Genomic DNA, 24235 nt, shown 5'->3' with positions numbered 1-24235 from the left:
TGCTGCCATTCCCAAATATAAATCCATTTAAATGCTGTTGGAATAAGGTAATTAATCTGCTGTAAATTGCATTAATTGACCCACTGATACCAACAACCCCAAATTTCATTCCAAATTCACCCCAAGCTCTAAAATGAAGCTCTGTGATGAACTCCACTGCCTGTGATGAGGAACTGAAGACATAAATGTCACAGACACAATGGAGTTTTCCTGACGGAAAATTCCCTTCCTAAAGAAAATCATCATTCCCCCTTTCCCGGGTGGAAAACAGAGCCTGGGGCACACAAAGGACAATCCTGGTGCTAAAGACCGTGTGGGTCAAAACCCCAACACCCAAAGGGAAGGAGGCTCCACACCCGGACAGTGATGAGGTCTCTGCCTGCCCACCAGCTGGAGACCTTCCACGGGGTGATTGTTCACCTGCAGAGGAATTCCTGGGGCTCCAGGAGCCTTCCCAGCCCGTCCCAGCGACCCCAGGGCTGCCCACATCCCCTTTATGCAGGGTGGGAAACACAACTGCGGGATTTTCCTCTCCAACTGCAGGCACTGACACCAGCAAAAAGGAAGAGGGATGCTTTCTGAGCCAGCACGAGGGCTTTTTTGGTCAAATTCTCTAATTTCATTAATTGATCCCAATATTTATGCCTTTCCCTGCTGCAGTGCAAATATTGTTAGAACACGCGGTTTCATTACTTCTCCAAAGAGACTTCACAAGATGCACCTGATGAGTCACCTCAGGATTCTGCCAGCTCATTTTCACTTCTTTCTCCTCTAATTCCTCTTCTGTCTGCAGCGTTTTCCAGCAGCTCCAGCTCCCTCACAGCCCTGCCAGCCCGGGCTGCTTTGGGAGAGCAGTCCCTGGGTTTGGGGGATTTCATTCCTGCCCTGGAGGAACAGCCATGCTCCCACCTCATCCCCCTCACTGGGAAACTGGGAAATCTGCTCTGGAGCTTAGGGAATGACCCCAGATCCCTGCTGGGGTTCAGATTTCAGTCCAGACTGGCAGCTCCAGGTGGAGCTGCTGGGATGGAGCATTTCCCTTGGATGGATCCACCATTTCCCAGGGAATGACCACAGATCTGTGCTGGGGTTCAGATTTCAGTCCAGAGGGGCTGAGTAGGACCAGGTGGAACAGGAGATTGTCCTGGGATGGACATTTCCCCTGGATGGCTCCAGCTGGACCAGGAGCAGGAGGTCTCCTGGGATGGACATTTCCCCTGTGGTCACTGCAGCTCTCCCCTAGGTCAGATCAGGGGAGACCACAGGGGTCAGGTCAGGCTCTGCTTCATGGACATGGATGGGCAGGAACCAGCTCCAGGCTGCTCACAAGTGGTCACAGATCCACGTTTTCAGGACTCAAGGAAGAGATTTCCACCCGTCCTTTCCAGGATTCTGATTTTTCTACAGTTTTTCAAGGAAGAGTCACCACTTTTGCCACCACTTTTGTCACCACCTGGAGCAGTTTTGAAGCCCTGAGCTCAGGGTGCCAGCACAGGGAGGAGCTGGAGCTGCTGGAGAGCCCAGAGGAGGCTCCAGGATGGACCCAGGGATGGAGCAGCTCTGCTGGGAGGAAAGGCTGGCAGAGATGGGATTGTTCACCTGCACAGGAGAAGCTTTGGGCTGAGCCCAGGGTGGCCTTGCAGGGCCTGAAGGAGCTGCAGGAAATCTGGAGAGAGACAATTTCCAAGGGATGGAGGGACAGCACACAGGGAATGGCTTCCACTGGGAAAGGGGAGATTGGGCTGGGATCTTGGCAAGGAATTCCTGGCTGGGCTGGAATTCCCAGATTTGCTGGGGCTGCCCCTGGATCCCTGGCAGTGCCCAGGCCAGGTTGGACATTGGGGCTTGGATCCACCTGGGACAGTGGGAGGTGTCCCTGCCATCGCAGGGATGCCGCTGGATGGGCTCTGAGGTCCCTTCCCACCCAACCCATTCCAGGATTCTGGGATTTTATGAACTCAGGAGCTGAGTTCAGTTATCCAAAACATCACCTCAAATACCATGATGATGTTTAAGGCAGGGCCTCAAAGACGACCAGAAACTGAAGAGAACCAAAGCTGTGGTGAGGAGATGGAGACTGGAATAAATCCTGGGAATAGATGTGATCTTTGCTTGTCAGGACATTCATTAGCAATCCTTATTTAGCAGCAGAATTGCAGCTTAGAGATAGTTTAAAAAAATAAAAAAAAGAATTTATTTAAAGAATCCATCCAGCCCCAATCTCTTCCCCAACACCTGTCACTATAAAAACAGCACGGAGGGTTCCAGTTCTCCTTAATGGATGAGCCTCCTCCTATTAAACACGGGAACATTTCACAGTCCTGCACTCAGAGACAGCAATTTATTTGTCACCCTCTCCATAAAAATCTTCTGCTTTATTTCTAATCCAAACTAATCCTCCTTCATCTTCAAAGCACCTGGTGCCACCCTTTGAGCACTGATCCTCAATCCATGGGTGCCTCTCCAGCTATGCCAGCCAGGAATAACTGCCTGCAGAAAAGCCCTCATTGATTAATCACTCATTAATCACTCATCATGACAAGGCACAATTACAGACAAAGAACTAATTAGGAGGCACGGGGTGGATGAGCACAACGTGGAAAGGAAAACCCAAAGGTTTAAGTCCTGCAGAGATCCCTCAGTGGGGTCGGCCCGGGCTGGACTTTGCATCATTACACAACAAAACCCCTCTGTAAGGACAAGGCTGGAGAGGAAATCATTGAAAAAGCAGTAATTTTAGTTAATTATTTCATCTGTCCAGCCAGTTCTGCATCAAAAGCTGTTCCCATCCTGCTCCACCAGCGATGCTCTCACCTCCCAGCAGCCCCCCTGCACCCAGGAAATGCAGATTTTAACGAGACAAAACCCCTCTGTAAGGACAAGGCTGAAGAGGAAATAATTGAAAAATAGTAATTTTAGTTAATTATTTGATCTGTCCAGTCAGTTCTGTATCAGAAGCTGTTCCCATCCTGCTCCAGCAGCGATGCTCTCACCGCCCAGCAGCCCCCCTGCACCCAGGAAATGCAGATTTTAACGAGGTAACAGCGGCACTTTGCACCCCGTCAGGAACTGCCAGTGGTTTCACACCCCGGGGCTTGTGAGGTTTATTAAAGCACAGCTCGGATCACCCAGCCCACGCTGAATTCCAAATATTGGGTGGTGCAGAACGTGGGATGCAGCAGAGCTGCTCCCAGAGCGCTCCAGCTCCTTCCTGTGCCCTGGGGAGGGCAGCCTCCAATCCAGATGTGCTTCCCCAGTAATCCCAGTTCTTTAAATGATTGAAATAAAGGGGAAAAAACCCGCCCAACTCCAGCTGCTCACAGATATGGAGCAGTCTGGCATTCCTGATAAACCTGGAAAAGCAGGTAACATCACCTATGGCTCTTCTTGTTCCTCACAGGAAACCTCCCTCCTGGTGTTTTTACAGCCCTGCTCCTAAAATCCTGGCATTAGGAAGGGTTTGGTTCTTCAGGACACAGAGCTCAAGGGATCCCACGAGTGGGATAAATCCCAGAGGGCTCTGATCATTTCTGCCCCTCCGGAGGCTCCAATGAGGCAGCACAGGAGGCACCTGAGGCTCCTCCTGGATGCCAGAACTTCTTTTGCCATTCTGAGCATTATTGAGTCCCTGAGTGGCATCAGGGAATTGTTCAGGTTGGAAAATATTTCAGACAACCACACCCAGCACTGCCAGGACCACTGCCCTTGTCCCCAAGTGCCACATCCACAGGGCTTGAAATTCCTGCAGGGATGGGGACTCCAAATCTCCCTGGGCACTTCCAGTACTTCACCACCTTTTCCATGGGGAAATTCCTGCTGTGCCCACCCTGAGCTCCCCTGAGGCCGTTCCCTCTGCTCCTGTCCCTGTTCCCCTCCTGGCAGGAGCTGTGCAGAGCCACAAGGGCCCCCTGAGCCTCCTTTGCTCCAGGCTGAGCCCCTGCCCAGCTCCCTCAGGGATTCTGCAGCCCCTTCCCAGCTCCCTCAGGGATTCTGCAGCCCCTTCCCAGCTCTGTCCCTGCCCTGGCCACGCTCCAGCCCCTCGAGGGCTCTCCCCAGCCCTGGAGGTGCCCTGGCAATGCCAGCACAGGGACGGGCACTGTCCTGGCCCTGCTGATTCCCAGCACCAGGAGCTGCTGCCAGATCCCAACCCAAGAGTGGGTGGAACCAGAATCGAGTCCCCACGGCTAAAATCAGCTCTGAAATAACACGGTGCAGCCTCCCAGCACTCAATAAACATTAACTAATTAATCCTCCCAGCACTCTCCTGGAAAGGCTTCAGCAGAGTGAGAATCATTCACTGAAAACCATCCTTGCACCAGGGCTGCAGGAGGACCTGGATGCCACTGGAATCATGGAATGGTTTGGGTTGGATGGCACTTTGGGAGGTGTCCAACCCTTCCCTGGGCTCCCTAATCCAGCTCAGGTTGCTCCAAATCAGATTTGTTTAATCCCATTTTAACCACACCAAGCTGGCAGGTGTAATCAGCTCTGTGACCCGGACGTGACTTGGAATTGTTAAAAATAGCTTAGAAACTGTTGTAAAATAGTTGATAGGTTGTTAAACACGTGCTGTTAGTTTGGTTATTGTATTGTAAAAGGGGTTAAAAGGGTAGAAATAATAATAATTATTTCTATAAATAATATACAATATAAATTATAAGAAATCCGGTGCTCCAGGTACCATAACACATCTCAGTGAACACACCACGAGCCAGCCCGGACAGAACTGTGATGGGCCCGTGTTTATCAGGATGAGCTGATAAAATCAGCTCCTAAATCCCTAAAGCTGATGGATGGAACCAAGCCGGGCTGTGGCTGAGCAGGAGCAGCTCCTGGGACCAGGGAGGTTCTTTGGGGTGAATTGCAGCTCCCTCCGTGTCTTGGGTGATGCCTGAACCCCGCTCACCTCAGCGACACCGAGAATATCCCCAAGCCAAAAAAGGGAAATTTTCCTGCCAGGAAAAGGGAGCAGCAGCTCAAGGAACACATCCCGGGTCTATCGCATCCTGCGGGAGACCTGAGCGGGGGAAAAATTACAGTTTACTGCAAATGGGGCTCTTCGCTCTTCATCAACACCGTGAGGAAAAGCCATTACTGCCCAAAAGGGAGGCTCTTATCGCCGATGGATCCGGCGGGCGCTGCTGCGGCTGCGGCAGCGGGAGCGCCTCTCCCCGCTGCTCGCCTGATTGAGGCAGCGGTGCCGCAATGAATGCCTGCCCATCGAGCCGCCGAGCCTCTTTGCACCTCCCCGAGCCTAATGGGGGAGAGATGAAACAGTTTCAGAGCAGCCCGGTTGCCAGAAGTGCGTTTGGAGAGGCTGCGGAGTGAGAAGTCACAAGTGACACAGCTCAGGCTCCGCCAACGCGCAGGAAGGGCTGTGCAGAACAGCGAGTGTCTGTCTGTCTGTTTGTCTGTCTGTCTGTCTGTCTCCAAGGGACCTCTGCCCGCCGCACATCCACAGACTTGGGCTCATTCTTCAACTTTTCCCGTTTTTTTCCCTCTCCCCCTGATGCTGAGGGTACAAAGTCAGTGATGGAGCTGTGTTCGCTCACAAATTGGTGCTCTTGCATTTGGGCAGGAGGTGCTGGCAAACACCCACTCAAATAAACGGGGAGAATTCCAGCAGCAAATGCTGTGGGCTGTGACCTCCCCAGATCCTCTCCAGCCTATGATCCCACATAGGGATCATAGGGAGGGAGATGTGGGTCAAAAATCCTAAACCCGGTGTCTGGTGCCTACAAGCATTTTAGTCAGCCAAGATCCACAGCTCAGGGTGTTTATTGCTGGTTTTGTGATCCCTGGATTAATGTCCAGCCTTCACTTCAGGCTTATTGTCGATTTTTTCCCGTTTTTCCCATTTTTTTCCCCATTTTTTTCCCTCTCCCCCTGATGCTGAGGGGTGAAGCTGAGGGTACAATGTCAGCAATGGAGCTGAGGATACAAAGTCAGTGATGTTGGCTCACAAATTGAAGTTCTTGCATTTTGGCAGGAGGTGCAGGCAAACACCCACTGAAATGAACAGGCAGGATTCCAGCAGCAAATCCTGGGGGCTGTGACCTCCCCAGATCCTCTCCAGCCTATGATCCCACAGCAAGAAGGGAAATGTGGGTCAAAAATCCTAAACCCGGTGTCTGGTGGCTGCAAGGATTTTAGCCAGCCAAGATCCACAGCTCAGGGTGCTTATTGCTGGTTTTGTGATCCCTGGATTAATGTCCAGCCTTCACTTCAGGCTTATTGTCGATTTTTTCCCATTTTTCCCATTTTTTTCCCTTTTTTTTCCCTCTCCCCTGTCCGGTTTATCTCGGCTGTTTGAGGGGCCTGGAAAGGCTCTGGGTGGCCTTGGGACAGCCCGGGTATCGAAAGACGAGAAGAGGCTTCAGTTCTTCTTTCTGGTTTTATGTTTATTAATTGTTTATCTAAAGATGTTCTTTCAGCTAGACAAAGATCTGCTCAGCAGTCAGCCATGGGCACACTCCGTCTCCCTCCGGGGCAGGCACCTATCTTTATACCCTTTGCTACGTATACAATATTTATCATTTTTCCCCAATACCATCTATTGTTATAACTCGGTGTACTCTTAGTAATAACCAATAGAAAGGTGCCACCGTGGCCAAAGAAGATGGAGGAGAGGAGGAAGAAGGAGGAGGACAGGACACACCCCAATTCCTCCATCTTACTCCTCTAAACCCCCCTGTACATAAATCCTAAACCTTGTGTCTCACTCTCTAATTAACTAATCCCTTCACCATTCACCCGATGAAGCCCTCTTATCTTCATAAAGGTGTCGTCTCCCGTGTAGGGTCAAAGTCCTGCCACCAGACACTTCTGGCAACATTCCAGGACTCCCGGGCCCCCCAAGGGTGGTCCCGGGGGCTCGGCATGCCAGGATTCAAATCCTGGGATCCCACACTCCCCCTGATGCTGAGGGTACAAAGTCAGTGATGGAGCTGTGTTCGCTCACAAATTGGTGCTCTTGCATTTGGGCAGGAGGGGCAGGCAAACACCCACTGAAATGAACAGGCAGAATTCCAGCAGCAAATCCTGGGGGCTGTGACCTCCCCGGATCCTCTCCAGCCTATTAAGTGTCTAAATAGACATTTAATAAAAATAAAGAGAAATTTGATTGAATTTTATCTTTTCTCTCCCCTTCAGCAGCTGCAGCTGGCTCCTGTTTGGGCAGCACAGCCCCATCACCCCTGATCCCATCCCATTATCCCATCCCTCAGGCTGCACAGCCAGCAGGGAAGTCACGGCCAAGAAGAGGCAGAGCAGGCAGGATTTGGGGAGGGGGGATGAGCTGGTTTTTATTAAGCTCAGCTCCTGGAGCAGCCAGCTGTGCCAGCGCAGGCTCGGGAGGTGGGAACACATGGCCCCGAGAAGGAGGCAGAGCCGTGGCACTGCTGGCACTGCCAGGGCTTCACACCTCCCTCCCTCCCTCCTCCCAGAGTCTGGGCACGGAGCACACCCGTGCCAGCTCACATCTGAACTTTGGGGGGAAAAAAACAGACAGGGAACAGGCAGCACCTCCCTCTGCCTGACCAGGGAGCCTTTATTAATGAGCTGCATTCATTAATGAGCTGCATCTTGTCATAGATGGGTGATGCCATGGCTCACTCTCACAAGGAAAAGGCAAATATCCTGTATATGTGTTTAATAGAGAGAAGAAAAAATATATACATATATATGTATATATATATGTTTAATAGAGAATTAATAGAGAGAATTTTATCTATATACATTTAATACAGAGTTAATAGAGAAGTCTATATATGTATATATTTAATAAAGAATTAATAGGGAGAAGTCTATATATGTTTAACAGAGAATTAATAGATATATTTATGTATACATGTTTAATAGAGAATTAATAGAGAGACATATATATATGTATGTATATATATTTAATAGATAATTAAGAGAGATATATATGTATATATGTTTAATAAAGAATTAATAAAGATAAGTATATATATGTATATATGTTTAATAGAGAATTAGAGAAGTCATATATATGTTTAATAGAGAATTAATAGAGGAGTATAAATACATATGTATATATATTTAATAGAGATTTAATAGAGAGAAGTACATATATGTATACATGTTTAATAGAAAATTAATAGAGAGAAGTATATATGTTTCTATTTTAATAAAGAATTAATAGAGAGAATTATATATATACATACATGTTTAATAGAGAATTAATAGAGAGAGGTATATATATGTATACGTTTAATAGATATTAATAGAGAGAAGTATATATATGCATATATGTTTAGTAGAGAACTAATAGAAGTATATTTATATCTGTATATTTAATAAAGAATTAATATAATTATATATGTATGTTTAATAGAGAATTAAGAGAGAAGTATATATATGTTTAATAGAGAATTAATAGCAAGACGTTTTATAGGTTTATAGTCATGATTTAATCACTTGTGTTGTTATCAGGGGTGGCCTGGGTTTGGGACATTTGGGAGGACATTTGGGTTGTTACTCTGGCAGCACCTGACTTCCAATCAAGATTTAAGGAAGTGAACTCCACCACTGGACAACAAAAAGGAGTCGGTGGACAGAACTTTGGGAGGGGCTAAAGGGTTAAAAGGCAAAACCTCCATTGTGTGATGAGCCCACAGTGGGGAAAATGCTCCCAGCGCCTCAATATTTTCTCTATTCAGCCTTCTGTTGTATTTTTGATCAGGTTTTAATAAACCTTTTAGTTTTTTTGAAAGTGGGTAGCATTTCTCACAATTTCCTTAATGAGCTGTGCCTTCAAACCTCTCGTAGGCATTAAAAACTCCAAATCTCTCCCGGGAAAAGCTTCACTCCCTGCAGAGCCCCCAGCCCTGCTGCTGCTGTGTGGCTCTTTGCCTCTCTCTGCTGGCAGCAGCACCGGGAGGAGCCAGCCCGGGATGGGCACAGGGACACAGGGACACAGGGACAGGGCTGAGGGACCTTCCCCTGCATCCCTGGCACTGTGTCCCACTGCATTTATAGGGTGGAGCATTAGGAACCCACAAGTGAGGGAAATCAGGGCTCTGAGCCCAATCTCCAGCAGCTTTCCAGCATCCTGGGCTGCTGCTGGGCAACACTTGGAGCAATACTGAGATTAAACCAGGAGCTGGGCAATGCTTGGAGCAATACTGATATCAAACCAGGAGCTGGGCAGCACTTGGAGCATTGATATTAAACCAGCAGCTCAGCAGCTCTTCCTACCCCAATTTCTGAGGCCAAAATTCAGCCTGCAAGGGGAAGGAAACGCAGTTCAAACATGGAATGAGTGCAGGGAATTCCAGCTAAGAAAATTCAAGTGGTTTTGGGGGAAGAAGTGATGAACAAACCTGAAGTTCATCACGAAATCCCCCCCCAGTGCTGATACTCACCTGCAAATGTCCCAAGGCAGATCTTTGGTGCCCAAACCCTGAGCACACCCAAGGATCCTCAGCCTTGCAAAGGGGTTTTTTCGAAGTACAAAAAGCCCACAGAGAAGCAGCTGTGCCCTGAGCAGGAGGGATTTCAGTCCCTCTGGAGCTGGAAGTGAGTCAACGAGTGCTGCTGTTTCCTTCAGCCTTCATTTCTGCCCTGCCTGCACCAAGCTGTTCCCCCAGGCTGTGCTAGGCTCTGGGACAGGGTGACAGAGGACTCACACACTCACAGGACACAGATACAACCCCACAAATTAGTGGGATAAAGGACAAAGCCACACCATTACACCCTGCAGCTGGTACAGCCTTTTGGATGGAGGCTGAACTCAGCATTCCCAAAGCAGGGAAAGGCCAGGTCTGAGCAAGCTGGCCCTTGGTCCTTGTTTGGCAGGCTGCATTTTCCAGCCTTGCTTGCAGGGCAGGAGCCATTCCCTGAAATGAGAGCTCTACCCCGGAGGTTCCCTCCAGGAGGCTCTTTGGGAATCGCTGCCCTGCCTGCAGTTGGAATTGGATCTGTTACAGTCTCCACCTTCTGCTGCAAATTGGCTCCCCGAGCCCTCTGTGTGTCATTTGCACCTTCCCACTCGCAGCAGCCACCGGGGCTCTGGGGACAGACCCTGCCAGCCCTGGGAACAGACCCTGCCAGCACCGAGAGCAGCCACCGAGCGGCGGCGGGGACAGCGGGGACAGGGACAGCCGGGACAGGGACAGACAGGGTGGGGACACTTGGGACGGGGACATCATGGACAGAGACATCAGAGACAGAGAGGGACCCTCAGCATGGGGATGTCCAGCACAGGGACATCATGGACAGGGACAGCTGGGACAGGGACATCAAGGATAGGGACAGTCGGGACAGGGACATCTTGGACAGGGACATAAAGGACAGGGACAGCCAGGGTGGGGACAGCCAGGGCAGGAACATATGGGACAGGGACATAATGGACAGAGAGGGACCTTCAGCATAGGGACATCATGGACGGGGACATCTGGGACAGGGACAGCCAGGGCAGGGATATCATGGACAGAGAGGGACCCTCAGCATGGAGACATCCAGGACAGCCACATCATGGACAGGGACACCACGGACAGGGACAGCCAGGGTGGGGACAGCCATCTGGGACAGGGACATCTGGGACAGAGATAGCCAGAACAGGGACATGAAGGACAGGGACAGCCAGCAAACGAACATCCAGCAAAGGGACAGCCAGGGCAGGGACGTTATGGACAAGAATATAATGCACAGGGACATCATGGACAGAGAGGGACCCTCAGCATAGGGACATCCAGCACAAGGGCATCATGGACATCATGGACAGGGACATCAGGGACAGAGAGGGACCCTCAGTATGGGGATATCATGGATGGGGACATCATGGGCATCATGGACATCATGGACAGGGATAGCCAGGGCAGGGACAGACAGGGTGGGGACATCAGGGACAGGGACATCAGGGACAGGGACATCATGGACAGAGAGGGACCCTCAGCATGGGGACATCCAGGACAGGCACATCGTAGGTGGGGACATCATGGACAGAGACATCTGAGGTAGGAACATCTGGGGCAGGGACATCCAGGACAGGGAGGGACCCCCAGCCCACCCCACTCCCAGTCCCTGAGGAATCCTGGCTGAGGGACCACAGGACCATTTACAGGAGCAGCCTGGGACAGCGGGAGGTGTCCCTGCCATGGCAGGGGTGGCACTGGCTGCGTTTAGGGTCCCTTCCATTCCAAACCATCCCATGACCATGAACCAACACCTGCAGAGCTGGAACAGATGGTGCAGAAATGACAACTGGAGCAGTTTCTCCATCAGCACAAATCCTCCACATTTCCTTTCCCCCCTCACCTCCCTCCTCAGGACCCTGGTTTGGGGACAGGGGGATGAGAGGGGACACAGGGGGCAGCAGCTGCCGCTCACCCTCACACAGGACCAGGGATGAGGAATTTCACCAAACCCCACAATTCCCTTGGGCTTCCCACAGCAAAAATTCCTAATTTTCCAAAACTTCCCAGCCCTGCTAACAAAGAGCTGCTGTTTCCATCAAACATTTCTGGATCCACCACCCAAATCCACCTCCCCAAGGCCATCAGGGGCTTTCTCCCCCAAACACCTTCTCTAATCCTCCTCAAATATTTAACCACAACAACCAAGAGAGCAGAAAACCACCCCAAACTGGTGCAATTCCCAAAGATAAGTTTTCATTTCAAGAAAAATTAGGAAATCCTAAGAGACTGGTGGAGAGAGGGATTAATGACAGTGTGGGCTATTCCCACTGCACAGAATATTTGGGGCTGGGGGCATTTTAATAAACACTCAGCTGCATATTTAATAAAAAACCATGCCTGGCTTTTAAATATTTCAATAAAAACTGAAAGAAATAAGCTCAGCTGAAGAAATGGAGTGTGTTTTCATGCTGCCCTGAATAAATACTGATCAAGCAGCTCTTCCTCCTCTGTTTTGCTGACCACATAATTGATACATCAGGCTGAAAATCCTGTTTTTAAAACATCTTTTTAATGCAGGAACAAACCCCAGAGCCGCCCTCAGTGAGGAGCTCTCAGCAGTGCAGCAGCTATCGACAGGTGAGGGATCAATTCTTCATTTTGGCTAATGAGGCCCTAGAAATGGCTTTTTCCCACCTTGGGTTAATGGGCACTTTGCTGGGCAGTGAAATCCAGTTCAGGAGGAAGCTCGGGAGCCTCTGGAAGGGTGGGGAGGCTCGGAAGGGGCAGAGCTGCAGGGCTGGCACTGCTGCTGCCCAGTGCTGCAGCATCTCTGCTGCAAACCGCCCCAGAGACGGTCCTGGGGACGTGCTGCAAGCACAATCACAGCTCCTGAGAGGGATTTTTATATCTTTAGATAGCCCATGGCTGTGGCACTGCAGCTCATTTGGAAAAAGCTGCCTGGGGAACGCGGCGGAGCGGGGCTGGCTCCACCAGAACCCTGTCAGGAGCTGCGTGTGGAGGAGCTGCTTGCTGTGACATAGCTCTAGGCTCTGTGTTTGCCGCTCCTCGTGTGCTGAAACCATCTCAGCAGGCGCCAGGGGCTGTGCTGAGCTGCTGGAGGCTGCAGCTCCTCCAACTCGCCGTGGATTCCTCAATGAGAGGGATTCGAGCTCTGTCAGGCGCGGCTGCTGCGGCGCGGAGCCTCAGACAGAGCTTGGTGAGAGCTCTGTCAAAACAACTCGTCTGCCTGGGCTCAGAGCTGCCTCCTCAGGGGGGGACTGCTCCTGCTGGGGGGATCGACGCTCCGAAACTCTGCCCTGAGCTGCTTCTGTGTCAGAACCCAGGGCATCCATCCCTGTGCCTGCCCTGGGCTCTCAGGACCCAGCACATCCATCCCTGGGCTCTCAGAACCCAGCACATCCATCCCTGGGCTCTCAGAACCCAGCACATCCATCCCTGGGCTCTCAGAACCCAGCCCATCCATCCCTGTGCCTGCCCCGGGCTCTCAGAGCCTCTGCTGCCCACAGTGACTCTGAGACACACAAAAGTCTCTTTTCCCAGTCTCTTTTCTGGCAGTCAAATAAGAAGTCAGAATTCTTCTGTTCTTGTTCTCAGGGTTATTTATTATTTCTTATCTATAACATTCTTTCTCCAACCTGCTGTAGGTCTGTCCCTTCTCCTTCCCATCCCTTCTCCTTCCCAATCACTGCTCCTTCCCAACCCTTCTCCTCAGTCAATCCCTCCACCTTCCCAACCCCTTCTCCTTCCCAGGTCAGACAGAGGCACACTGGCCAGCCTTGGGGCAGTGTTATCTTTTTATACTAAAACCTACATTATTCATCATTATTTACCATTACATTACTTACCATAACATTATCTACCATTATTTACCATTGCATTATTTACTGTAACATTATTTTACTGTTATTTACCATAACATTATTTTACATTATTTACCATTGCATTATTTACCATTACATTATTTACCATTATTTACCATTACATTATTGACTATAATATTATTTGCCATTATTTACCATTACATTATTTACAATAACTTCCCAATACCTATCACCCATGTTAGACACTGAGTTTCTACCTTAAACCAAGCCAAAAGCGCCACCATCACCCAGAAGATGGAGATAGGAAGAAGGAGAAATAAGGAGGACAGAGCACACCCAAATTCCTCCATCTTGGGACCCCAAGCCCCCATTCTAAAAATCCCAAAAATCTATTTTTTACCCCATGACAAACTATTATTCTACTTAAACTCTCTTGTCTTGTAATTCTTCATATAAAGATGGTGATTGGCTCCATGGGTCAAGATCAAAGGCCCCCTAAACAGGGGTCCTGGGCTCTGTGCCAGGGTCTCTGAGCCCCCTGCCAGGGGCTGGAGCCATCCAGGGCAGCCAGAGGGATGTCCTGGGTCCCAGAGGAATTTCCTGGATTCCAGCACTGGAGGACTCCAGACCTTGGCAGGGGCTCAGAGACCTTGGCACGGAGTCACAGCCACCTGTGCCTTGGATTTTAGCCCGTGGAAACAATTCCCAACTTTGTGTGAGGAGTTACAAGCCACAAAGGTTTGAATAGAATGATGGTGAATTTGTCACAGGGTGGAAAAGTAGAATTTTGGGGTTTTAGAATGGGTGTTCAAGATGCAAGATGGAGGAATCTGGGCACGTTCTGTCCTTCTCCTTCTTGTCCTTCATCCTCTGCTGTGATGGTGGCACTTTTAGATCGGTTTAAGGTAGAAGCTCACTGTCTAACATAGGGGATAGGTATTGAAAAGTAATTGTAAATAAAGTACATGTAGTTCTTAGTATAAAAAAATAACACCAGCCTGAGGGTGTGGAAAAAGTAGAATTTTGGAAAAGTAGAATTTTGGGGTTTTTAGAATGGGGGTTCAAAAGGCAGGATGGAAGAATCTGGGCATGTCCTGTCCTTCTTCTTCTTCTTGTCCTCCACCTTCTGCTGTGATGTTGACACTTTTGGGTTGGTTTAGAGTGGAGACAGACTGTCTAACATAGGTGATGGGCATTGAAAAATTATTGTAAATAAAGTATTTTAGTATAAAAAGCTAACACTGCCCTGAGGGTGTCAGTGTGCCCCAACCCGACCTGCTGGACAGACCTCAGCAGAACAGACAGACAATGAATTAGATAACAGCAAATAAACAACCTTGAGAATGAGATTCCTCGACTTCTTCTTCAGTCTTGGGGCTGGGAAAAAGAGACTTTCCAACACCTCGGGGTCATCTCCACACCAGAGACCAGAGACCCCATCAGTTCTGAGCCTCTGAGGTGAGTGTGGCTCTCCCTCAGCCCTCTCAGACATTCCTTGGTGTGCCACGTCCAGTCCAAGGGCTCTGAGGGGCACAGATGAGCCCCGTGCTGCTCCACTCTCACAATTAAAGGGCAAAAACTCCACTGTGTTTATCAGCACAAGGTGGGGAAAAATCCTCTGCCATTATATTTTCTCTCTTCAGTCTTCTGTTGTGTTTTGGATTTCCTTCCCCTCCCTGCCCTGGATTCCCTCCCAGCCTGCTCAGCCTCTCCCCCAGTGGAATTCTGAATGAACCCTGGGAAGATCCCGGCTTTGTCACTCTGCAAAATGTGGGTCAAAAGTCTGCAAAGTGGTTTGTCACAGAGAGGGCTGTGTGTCATTTGTCACAGAGAGTGGCTGTGTGTCATTTGTCACAGAGAGTGGCTGTGTGTCATCTGCCTCGGGCAGATGGGGCTGAGTCACTGCCTCACTCCTGCTCCCTCACTCACTCACTGCTGCCTCACTCCTGCTCCCTCACAATCCCTCCTTCCCTTCCCTCCTTGTTCCCAAACAATCCCTTCTCCCTCCCAATCCCTCCTTCCCATCCCTTCTCCTTCCCAAACAATCCCTTCTCCTCCCTAAACCCTTCTCCTTCCCAGTTCCTTTCCCCTAGTCCCTTCTCATTCCCATCCCTTCCTCCTCAATCCCTTCTCCGCCCCAATCAATTCCTTCTCCTCCCCAGCCCCTTCTCGTTCTCATCCTTTCTCTTTCCCAACCCCTTCTTACCAGTCCCTCCTTCCTCCCAGTCCCTTCTCCTTCCCAATCAATCCCTTCTCCTTCCCATCCTTTCTCCTCCTCAGCCCCTTCTCCCCCCCAGCCACTTCTCCCAATCCCTTCTTCTCCCCAACCTCTTCTCCTTCCCAACCCGTTCTCTTTTCCAATCAACCCCTTCTACTTCCCATCCCTCCACCTTCCCAGTTCCTTTCTCCTTCCCAATCCCTCCCTCCTTCCCATCCATTCTCCTCCCCAGTCCCTTCTCCTTCCTAATCCCTCCCTCCCTCCTGCCTCCCAGTCCCTTTTCCTTCCCAATCCTTTCTCCTTCCCATCCCTTCCACCTTCCCATCTCTTCTCCTTCCCAACCCCTTCTCCTCCCCAATCAATCCCTTCTCCTCCCCAGTCCCTTCTCCTTCCCAACCGCTTATCCTCCTCAGTCTCTTCTCCTTCTCAGTCCCTTCCCTCCAGTCCCTTCTCCTTCCCATCCCTTCCTCCTTCTCAATCCCTTCTCCTCCCCATCATGTGCTGCCTGGAAGAGCACAGTGACACCAGGAGAGCCCCAGCCACTGCCTTGTGACAATTTCCCATTGATTTTCTGTGGGAGCTGTTCCTGTTCCCCAGCACAGCACCTTCCACACCAGCTGCCCCTTCTGAAGGGAGCAGGAGTTTGAATTTCCTTAATTTTCCTCCTGTTATTTGTCTCTGCTGAGAAGGAATTATAGTTGTGAATGGGAAAAAAGATGAAAGAAGATTTCTGACCTACAGGGTGTGGGGGAAAAGCTCCCATCCCAGCACTTCCATCCCTGTTTATTGGGGAGTTCAACCTCTCAGGCAGTCCTGACATCAATCCAGCTTTACAGGACATGAAATCACACAGAGCTGGGTCCTTTTGTGCTGGATGCACAAACTGAGCCATGAAAAGCCCCTGGGTTGGTGTCATGGTCAAGAGAAGATCCCACAGCCCTGGTGGAGTCTGTGCTCTCCATCTCCTGGCAGGATCAGCAGAGAGAGCACACCCTGTGCCAATCCCAGCTTTGGCAGCAGCCTGGAACAACCTGGGCAAAAACTCCATATTATGGGTAAAAACTCCATATTCCAGGAAAAGCCTCCATATTCTGGGCAAAACCTCCATATTTCAGGCAAAACCCTCCACATTCTGGGCAAAACCTCCATATTCCAAGTAAAAACCTCCATATTATGGGTAAAAATGTCCATATTCTGGGTAAAAACTCCCTATTCTGGGCAAAACCTCCATATTATAGGTAAAAACCTCCATATTCTAGGTAAGAACATCCATATTCTGAGCAAAATCTCCATATTTCAGACAAAAACCTCCATATTTTGGGTAAAGACTCCATATTCTGGGCAAAAACTTCATATTCCAGGTAAAAATCTCCATATTATGGGTAAAAACCTCCATATTCTGGGCAAAACCTCCATATTTCAGGCAAAAACCTCTATATTACCAGTAAAAACCTCCATATTCTGGGCAAAAACTCCATATTCTGGGAAAAAAACATGGACAGGAATGGGGAGTAGTTTGAGGTAACATGGACAGGAATGGGGAAGAGTTTCAGGTAACACCCACCAAAAAATGCATGTTTTTTGTTTCACAGCACTGACTTGCAGGTAAAATACTCCAAGAGCAGTTTGATTCCTCTAAAATCCTCATCCCTGCTTCCACAGCTTGCAGAGGAATATGGGGGAAAAGCCCAGAAAATGGGACTGATGTGGTCCTGGAGAGATCACCCAGCCCATCCCTACATCCCAAAAATGATCTTTTCCTCAGGAACACCATCCCTGAGCATTCCACACCCTCCTGCTCCCATCCCTGGGGCAGGAATGTCCCCACTGCTGCTGGCACAGCTCCAGCAGGGGCTGGTGCAGCCCAGCAAAGGCTGGGATTGGGGCAGAAATGGAAATTATTGCACAGGAACAGAGCAGGGGCTGATGCAGCCCAGATAAGGTTGGAATATGGGCAGAAATAGAAATTATTGTATAGGAACAGCCCAGACGAGTTTGGAATTGGGACAGAAATGGAAATTATTGTGCAGGAACAGCCCAGACAAGATTGGGATCTGGGGACAAATTGAAATTATTTTACAGGAACAGGGCAAGGGTTGAGCCACACAGCTGCTGCTAAAGAACTCACAGCAGTGACAAAAAACTTTAATCCAGCTAAAAAACTGACATTTTTTCCCTGTAACAGTGTGAGCAGTCAGTGTTTGTCCCCAGAAACACCAGAAATGCCCTTGAGCAGAGCCCTCCCCAGGGAAGAAGCAGAAATGGAAGGGTTTTCCCCTCTGACCTGTTTGTTGGTGACTCCTGGGGGCAGAGTGCCGTGTTTGTAATCCTCCAGCAGCTGCACTGCCTCCTTCAGCCGGCTCTGCAAGGGAAATAAACCAGGATAAATGGGGGAATCCAGGAAATCACATCAGGGAACCCTGGGGGAGAAAGGGATCTTCACCTGCATGGCCAGGGACACCTCCCACTGGACCAGGGGGCTAAAAATATTATTATATTATATTATATTATATTATATTATATTATATTATATTATATTATATTATATTATATTATATTATATTATATTATATTATATTATATTATATTATATTATATTATATTATATTATATCTTACATCACATTATATTACTTTATCTATTACATATATTGCATTATATTAACTACAATTTATTTTACATTATATTAACTACCACTTATATTTATAAATATAATTATATATCACATAATTATATAATATAACTTAATCTTGCATTATATTATATTACTTTATCTATTAGATATATTGCATTATATAATATTAACTATTATATTATATTATATTATATTAGTTATTGTTTCTATTTAGAAATATAATTACATATAAATAGAAAATGATATATTATATAATAGATAAACATATAATTAATAAGATCATAATATAATATAATATAATATAATATAATATAATATAATATAATATAATATAATATAATATAATATAATATAATATAATATAACTATATCATTTGTAATATATTATTATATACTACATTATGTATCATTATATACTATATACTATTTATACTAGTATTATATAATATATAACCTATTATATATTATTATATACTATATACTATATTATATATCATATAATACTATATTATATCATTATATACTATATTATATTATCTATTCCATATATTGCATTGCATTAACCATTATTTACATCACATTAACTACTATTTCTATTTATAAATATAACCATATATAATGCTGCATAATTAAATAATTGTGCTCATTACAGGGACGTGGTTTTGTCCCTGCAGTCCCCTCCCCTCTCGCAGAGCGGCTCTGAATGGAGAGCTGCAGCAAGGCATGAATGGGGCTGCTGCTATTTTTTCCCTTTCTCTTGAGGAAATCTCAGTAGTTACTATAACAACCCTGGCCAGATCCCATCTTGTTTAGAATGGTAACAAACAGCAAACAAAAAAGCTCAGCCTGGCTTTTAAAAACCTCAGTCTCCACAAATTCCCTCTCCCAGCTCCACGGGGACAGAGGGGAACTGTGGGAAACAGATTTGTAAAAAATGTTCAAAACTTAACCGAAAGTTTACACAGTATGTATCTGTATGGAAACTTTAAGAGAAGAAATACCAATTTAAAAATATATAGAATAAGGCAGACATGGTTGAGAGAAAAAAAACATATATCCGTATGCAAACTTTAAGAGAAGAAATAGTAATTAAAAAGTATATAGAATAAGACAGGCATTGTTGAGAGAAAAACAGAACCAGAAATAAGTTTCAAAAGACGGCTTTACAAATAAGACTATATACTTTAAAAAAACAGAACTGTGAAAAATATATTGTAATATGTCCAACAGGGACTTTTTCAGATAAAGGAATGAGGAAAGTATATAATATGGATAAAATATGTACTATTATAGAGTATCGATAATAATATATACTATTACAGAGAAAGAAAGGAGGAAGTCCTGAGGGGGACAAAAGGGTGGCACAGAAAGTGAACAAGATGTTAAACTGAGCTCAGGAGATCCTTTCACACAGCTCTGAGCTGCTCAGGTGCTTTCAGCAAACACCCCCAGCCTCCAAACTTAGGGAAAATTCAGGGTTGCCTCCTATTCCTTCTGGGACAGTCAGGCAGGTTTTTTAACCAGAATCTGCAAAAACCCAGGTGTTTTGGAGCAAACTTTGCCACATCACCAGCTCCAAGTGCCAGGCATATCCAGCTCCTCTCCCTGCTCCCTGCAGCTCCATCCATGGCTGCTGATATCAACATTTCATTTCAGCTCCATCCATGGCTGCTGATATCAACATTTCATTTCACCACAGCTCCATCCATGGCTGCTGATATCAACACTTCCCTTAACCACAGCTCCATCCGTGGCTGCTGATATCAACATTTCATTTCACCACAGCTCCATCCATGGCTGCTGATATCAACATTTCATTTCAGCTCCATCCATGGCTGCTGATATCAACATTTCCCTTCACCACAGCTCCATCCATGGCTGCTGATATCAACATTTCATTTCACCACAGCTCCATCCATGGCTGCTGATATCAACATTTCACCACAGCTCCTCCTCAGCAGCAGCCCCAGCTCTCTGCAAGGTTGTGCCCCTGTTTCAATGTTTATTGGTGTTTGCTTTCTCTGCTGCTGCTGCCTGTGGGATGAAGTGTCACTCGAGATTTTACAGCATCCCTGATTAAAAACAAACCCACAACCACGTTTTTTTGGGGGTTATTTTTATGGGTTTGGGGTTTTTTTAGTTTTTTTGGGTTTTTTTTTGCCTGGAGTGTCTGATTCCTTGCAGAGCCCCTTTCCTCAGAGGGAAAATCCTCGAGCACTTCTAGTGGTGGCTGCTGGGGTCTGAGCTCTCACCGAGGGGTGCCAGACAGACCATCTGCAGCAGGATGTGCTCAGAGCTCAGCCCTGCCAGCAGCAGCAGCTCCTGCAGCCCTGGGGACAGGGACAGCACGGGCAGGGCAGGGCAGCACAGCTGGCAACAGCTGGGAACAGCTGGGACAGGGACAACAAGGACAGGGACAGCACGGGCAGGGTAGGGATAACACAGCTAGGAACAGCTGGAACAGGGACAGGGACAGCACCCAGCCCAGCCTCGGCAGAGGGAGCACAGCTGGAAACAGCTGGAAACAGCTGGGACAGGGCTCCAGCTGTGGGTGGAACTGGGGATGGGGCAGGGAATGGGATTGCAGCTCTGGAAGGAGCAGGGAATGGGCCAGGACTGGGATTGCAGCTGGGAAAGGGACAGGGAATGGGATTGCAGCTCTGGAAGGAGCAGGGAATGGGCCAGGACTGGGATTGCAGCTGGGAAAGGGACAGGGAATGGGGCAGGGAATGGGATTCCAGCTGAGGTGGGACAGGGAATGGGACTGGGATGGGACTGCAGCTCTGAAAGGAGCAGGGAGTGGGCTAGGGCTCATATTCCAGCTGGGGAAGGGGAAGGGAATGGTCCAGGGTTAGGATGGGCCAGGGAATGGGCCAGGGCTTGGATTCCAACTGGGATGGGACAGAGAATGAGCCAGGGCTGGGATTCTAGCTGGGGAAGGAGCAGAGAATGGGCCAGGGCTCAGATTCCAGCTGGGGATGGGACAGGGAAAACACCAGGGCTGGGACTGCAACTGGGAATGGGCCAGGGCTCAGATTCCAGCTGGGAAAGAGGCAGGGAATGGGGCAGGGCTGGTCCCTCAGCCTGGGGGGGCTGTGCATGTGCCACCCCAGCTGGGATGAGCCCCCATCCCTGGGATCTCTGCTGGGTTTGGATCCAGCCCCTGCCAAGGGGCTCCTGGGCACAAACTGGAGTCACCAGGGCCAGGACAGCACCTGCAGGGACCTTGTGGATAGGAGAGCACGGAGCAAGCCCTGCCAGCTGCTGCACCCAGCCCAGCCCCTGAGCAGTGGGAGGGACAGAACCCCAGAACTGCTCAGGTTGGAATTCTGAGACCATTCCAACCATCCCAGCACTGCCATGGCCATCACTGCCAGGGCCATCACTGCAGGGCAGTGCCAGCAGCCTGAGAGCCCAGGTGTGACACACAGGGCACAGCAGGGCAGTGCCAGCAGCACCACCCTCCTGCCACAGCCACTGCAGGGCCAGGCCTGCACCGGGTTCTGGGGACACCAGAGATGAGCTGGGCTCAGGGGACAGCTTGGTGTCACCCTGGGACTGTCACCCCTGGGATTATCACTCTGGGACTGTCACCCTGGGCTCACTCTGAGATTGTCACCCTCGGACTGTAACCCTGGGACTGTCACTCTGGGGTTGTCACTCTGGGATTGTCACACTGGGCTCAGGAGACAGTCTGGTGTCACCCCTGGGAATGTCACCCCAGGCTCACACTGGAACTGTCACCCTCAGACTGTCACCCTGCGATTGTCACCCTGGGCTCAGGGACAGCCTGGCATCACCTCTGGGATTGTCACCCTGGGATTGTCACCCTGGGACTGTTGTCACCCTGGGACTGTTGTCACCCTGGCATTTTGGGCAGGATCTCTGTGTGCCCTGAGCTCTGGGGTCCCACCTCCAGCCCAGCCATGGCTCAGGGGGGATGTGCCCCAATCCAAGGGGGGGGATGTACCCCAATCCAAGGGGGGATGTGCCCCAACCCAAGGGGGGGGATGTACCCCAATCCAAGGGTCCCGTGGCCACCACCAGCAGCTGCACAGCTCTGGGTGGGGGATGCAGCTCTGGGGGGATGTATTGGGGGCATGCAGCTCTGGAGGAATGGATGCAGCTGTGGAGGGGCAGCTGTGGCCCAGCCCAGTTTGGGCTCTGTCCCTGGGCTCCCCAGGATGACACAGACACACAGACACCAGACTTGACTCCAGCTGGCCCCATTGTATTGGATCCACAGTGACAGACAAGAGGAGCCAGAAACTTTTTGTTCGAGTGGAGCCAGCAGCTGTGACACTGAATAAACACAGACAGGCAATCTGCTGAGTAAGAAGGTATGGTTCATATAAATAACATACATCTAATCCTGCTTCCATCTCAGCCCCAAATATGGCAATGCAAGATGCTCTGCAGCTCCAGGCTCCGAACAATGAGACACAGCAAAGGCAGCAAGAGGCAGCCCCTGGAGCTCTCCTGGGTTCTGATTTCACTGGGAATTACTGCGAGCGCTCCCTCCTTCCCACAGGGTGCTCATGGCACTGGGATGAGTCCCCCTGATCAGAGTATCTGCTTCCCCATGGACCTTCCCCATTACACAGTAATTAAATTATTACTGCAATCATTTGGCCCCCACACATCCCCATCCAGGCCCTGCACTGGAACCTTCCTCATCCACAGCAATTAAATTATTACTGCAATCATTTGTCCCTCCCATGTCCCCAGGCCAGGCCCTGCACCCTGAGGGGCACCTTGGGGACAGCAGTGGTGACCCTGCAGGACACAGGGTCCCTCTGAGGGCAGCAGTTTGCAGATGTGCAGCTGCCAGGACACGGTTCCAATGGAAGGGCACTGGGGGTGAAGGAGAGCCACTAAAGCTGAAGGAGAGGCACCAAAGGTCCTCCCCAGAGGGGCTGCAGCTCTGCCACCACACTGCCATGTCTGTCGCCCCACTGCCAGCACTGCCGATACTGCCACTGCTGCCACCTCACTGCCAGCACTGCCACCTCTGTCACTTCACTGCCACCACTGCCACCTCACTGCCACTACTGTCACCCCTGCCACCCCACTGCCAGGACTGCCAGCACTGCCACTCTACTGCCACTGCTGCCAGCCACCTCACTGCCACCTCACTGCCACCCCACTGCCACCTCTGTCACCCCACTGCCACCACAGCCACCTCTGTCACCCCACTGCCAGCACTGCCACCTTTGTCACTTCACTGCCACCTCACTGCCACCACTGTCACCCCACTGTCACTACTGCCACCATGGCCACCACTGTCACCCCACAGCCACCACTGCCACCTCTCTGCCACCATATCCAGTACTGCCACCACTGCCAGCTTATTACCACCACTGCCACCTCACTGCCAGCACTGCCACCTCACCGCCACGCCATTGCCACTACAGCCACCACTGCCTGCACTGCCACTACTGCCACCTCACTGCCAACCCACTGCCACCTCACTGCCACCCCAGTGCCAGCACTGCCACCTCACTACCACTGCTGCCACCAGTGCCACCTCACTGCCACCCCAGCCAGGGCTGTGCTGCAGCAGCCCCTGTGCCCCCAGCTGTGCCCGGTGCCACAGGGTGAGTGTCCCCAGCAGATAAAAGCAGAACAGCCCCAGCAGGACCCAGGGCCATCCCCCCAGGATCCCTCCTCAGGGACCTCTGGAGCACAAGGAAGTTCCTGATTGTGCACAGAATCTGCTTTATAGAGAAATAAATGCCAAGGGAGGAGTGGTACTGGTGATCCTCAACACCCCTCACCCCTCCATCCCCCCCCACAGGATGCCACCATGGAGCACACAGCCACCAAAAAAAAAGGATTAAAATAAAGATGTAAAAAATTCAAAATAAAAATATTTACAATAAAATAAAAATATTTTTAAAATATTTTTTAAATTGAGTATCACCCCATTTCCCAGCATTTTCCATGGGATTCACCTCCACTCCCATCAGACACTGATTTATCTTCTCTTTTCCCCCTCCAAGGCAAGCAGGGATTTATTTATTCCCTGAGCCCTGGGAGATGCAGCCAGGAGCTCCCTGCCCAGCCTGGGCTCAGCAAACCCCTCCTGCCTTTCATTCACCCCCTCAGCTAACAAAGGAAAGCAAAAAACCTTGGAGTTCTTCATCTGCACACCCCAAAT

At 49.4% G+C, this 24235-nt stretch overlaps 1 protein-coding gene across 1 annotated transcript in view; it reads right to left on the bottom strand.

Annotated features, from left to right (window-relative positions):
* The window catches only part of SFXN5 (sideroflexin 5), a 103230-nt gene that overhangs the window by 68316 nt on the left and 10679 nt on the right, over positions 1-24235 (bottom strand). Inside the window, exon 3 of the mRNA XM_064711942.1 lies at positions 17725-17802. Within this exon, the coding sequence (XP_064568012.1) occupies positions 17725-17802 (78 nt within the window). The remainder of the gene's footprint in view (positions 1-17724; positions 17803-24235) is intronic.

This window comes from Zonotrichia leucophrys, chromosome 4 (genome assembly GCF_028769735.1).
Source record: "Zonotrichia leucophrys gambelii isolate GWCS_2022_RI chromosome 4, RI_Zleu_2.0, whole genome shotgun sequence".
Taxonomy (NCBI): Eukaryota; Metazoa; Chordata; class Aves; order Passeriformes; family Passerellidae; genus Zonotrichia; species Zonotrichia leucophrys.
This window is presented reverse-complemented; position numbering and strand designations above follow the sequence as displayed.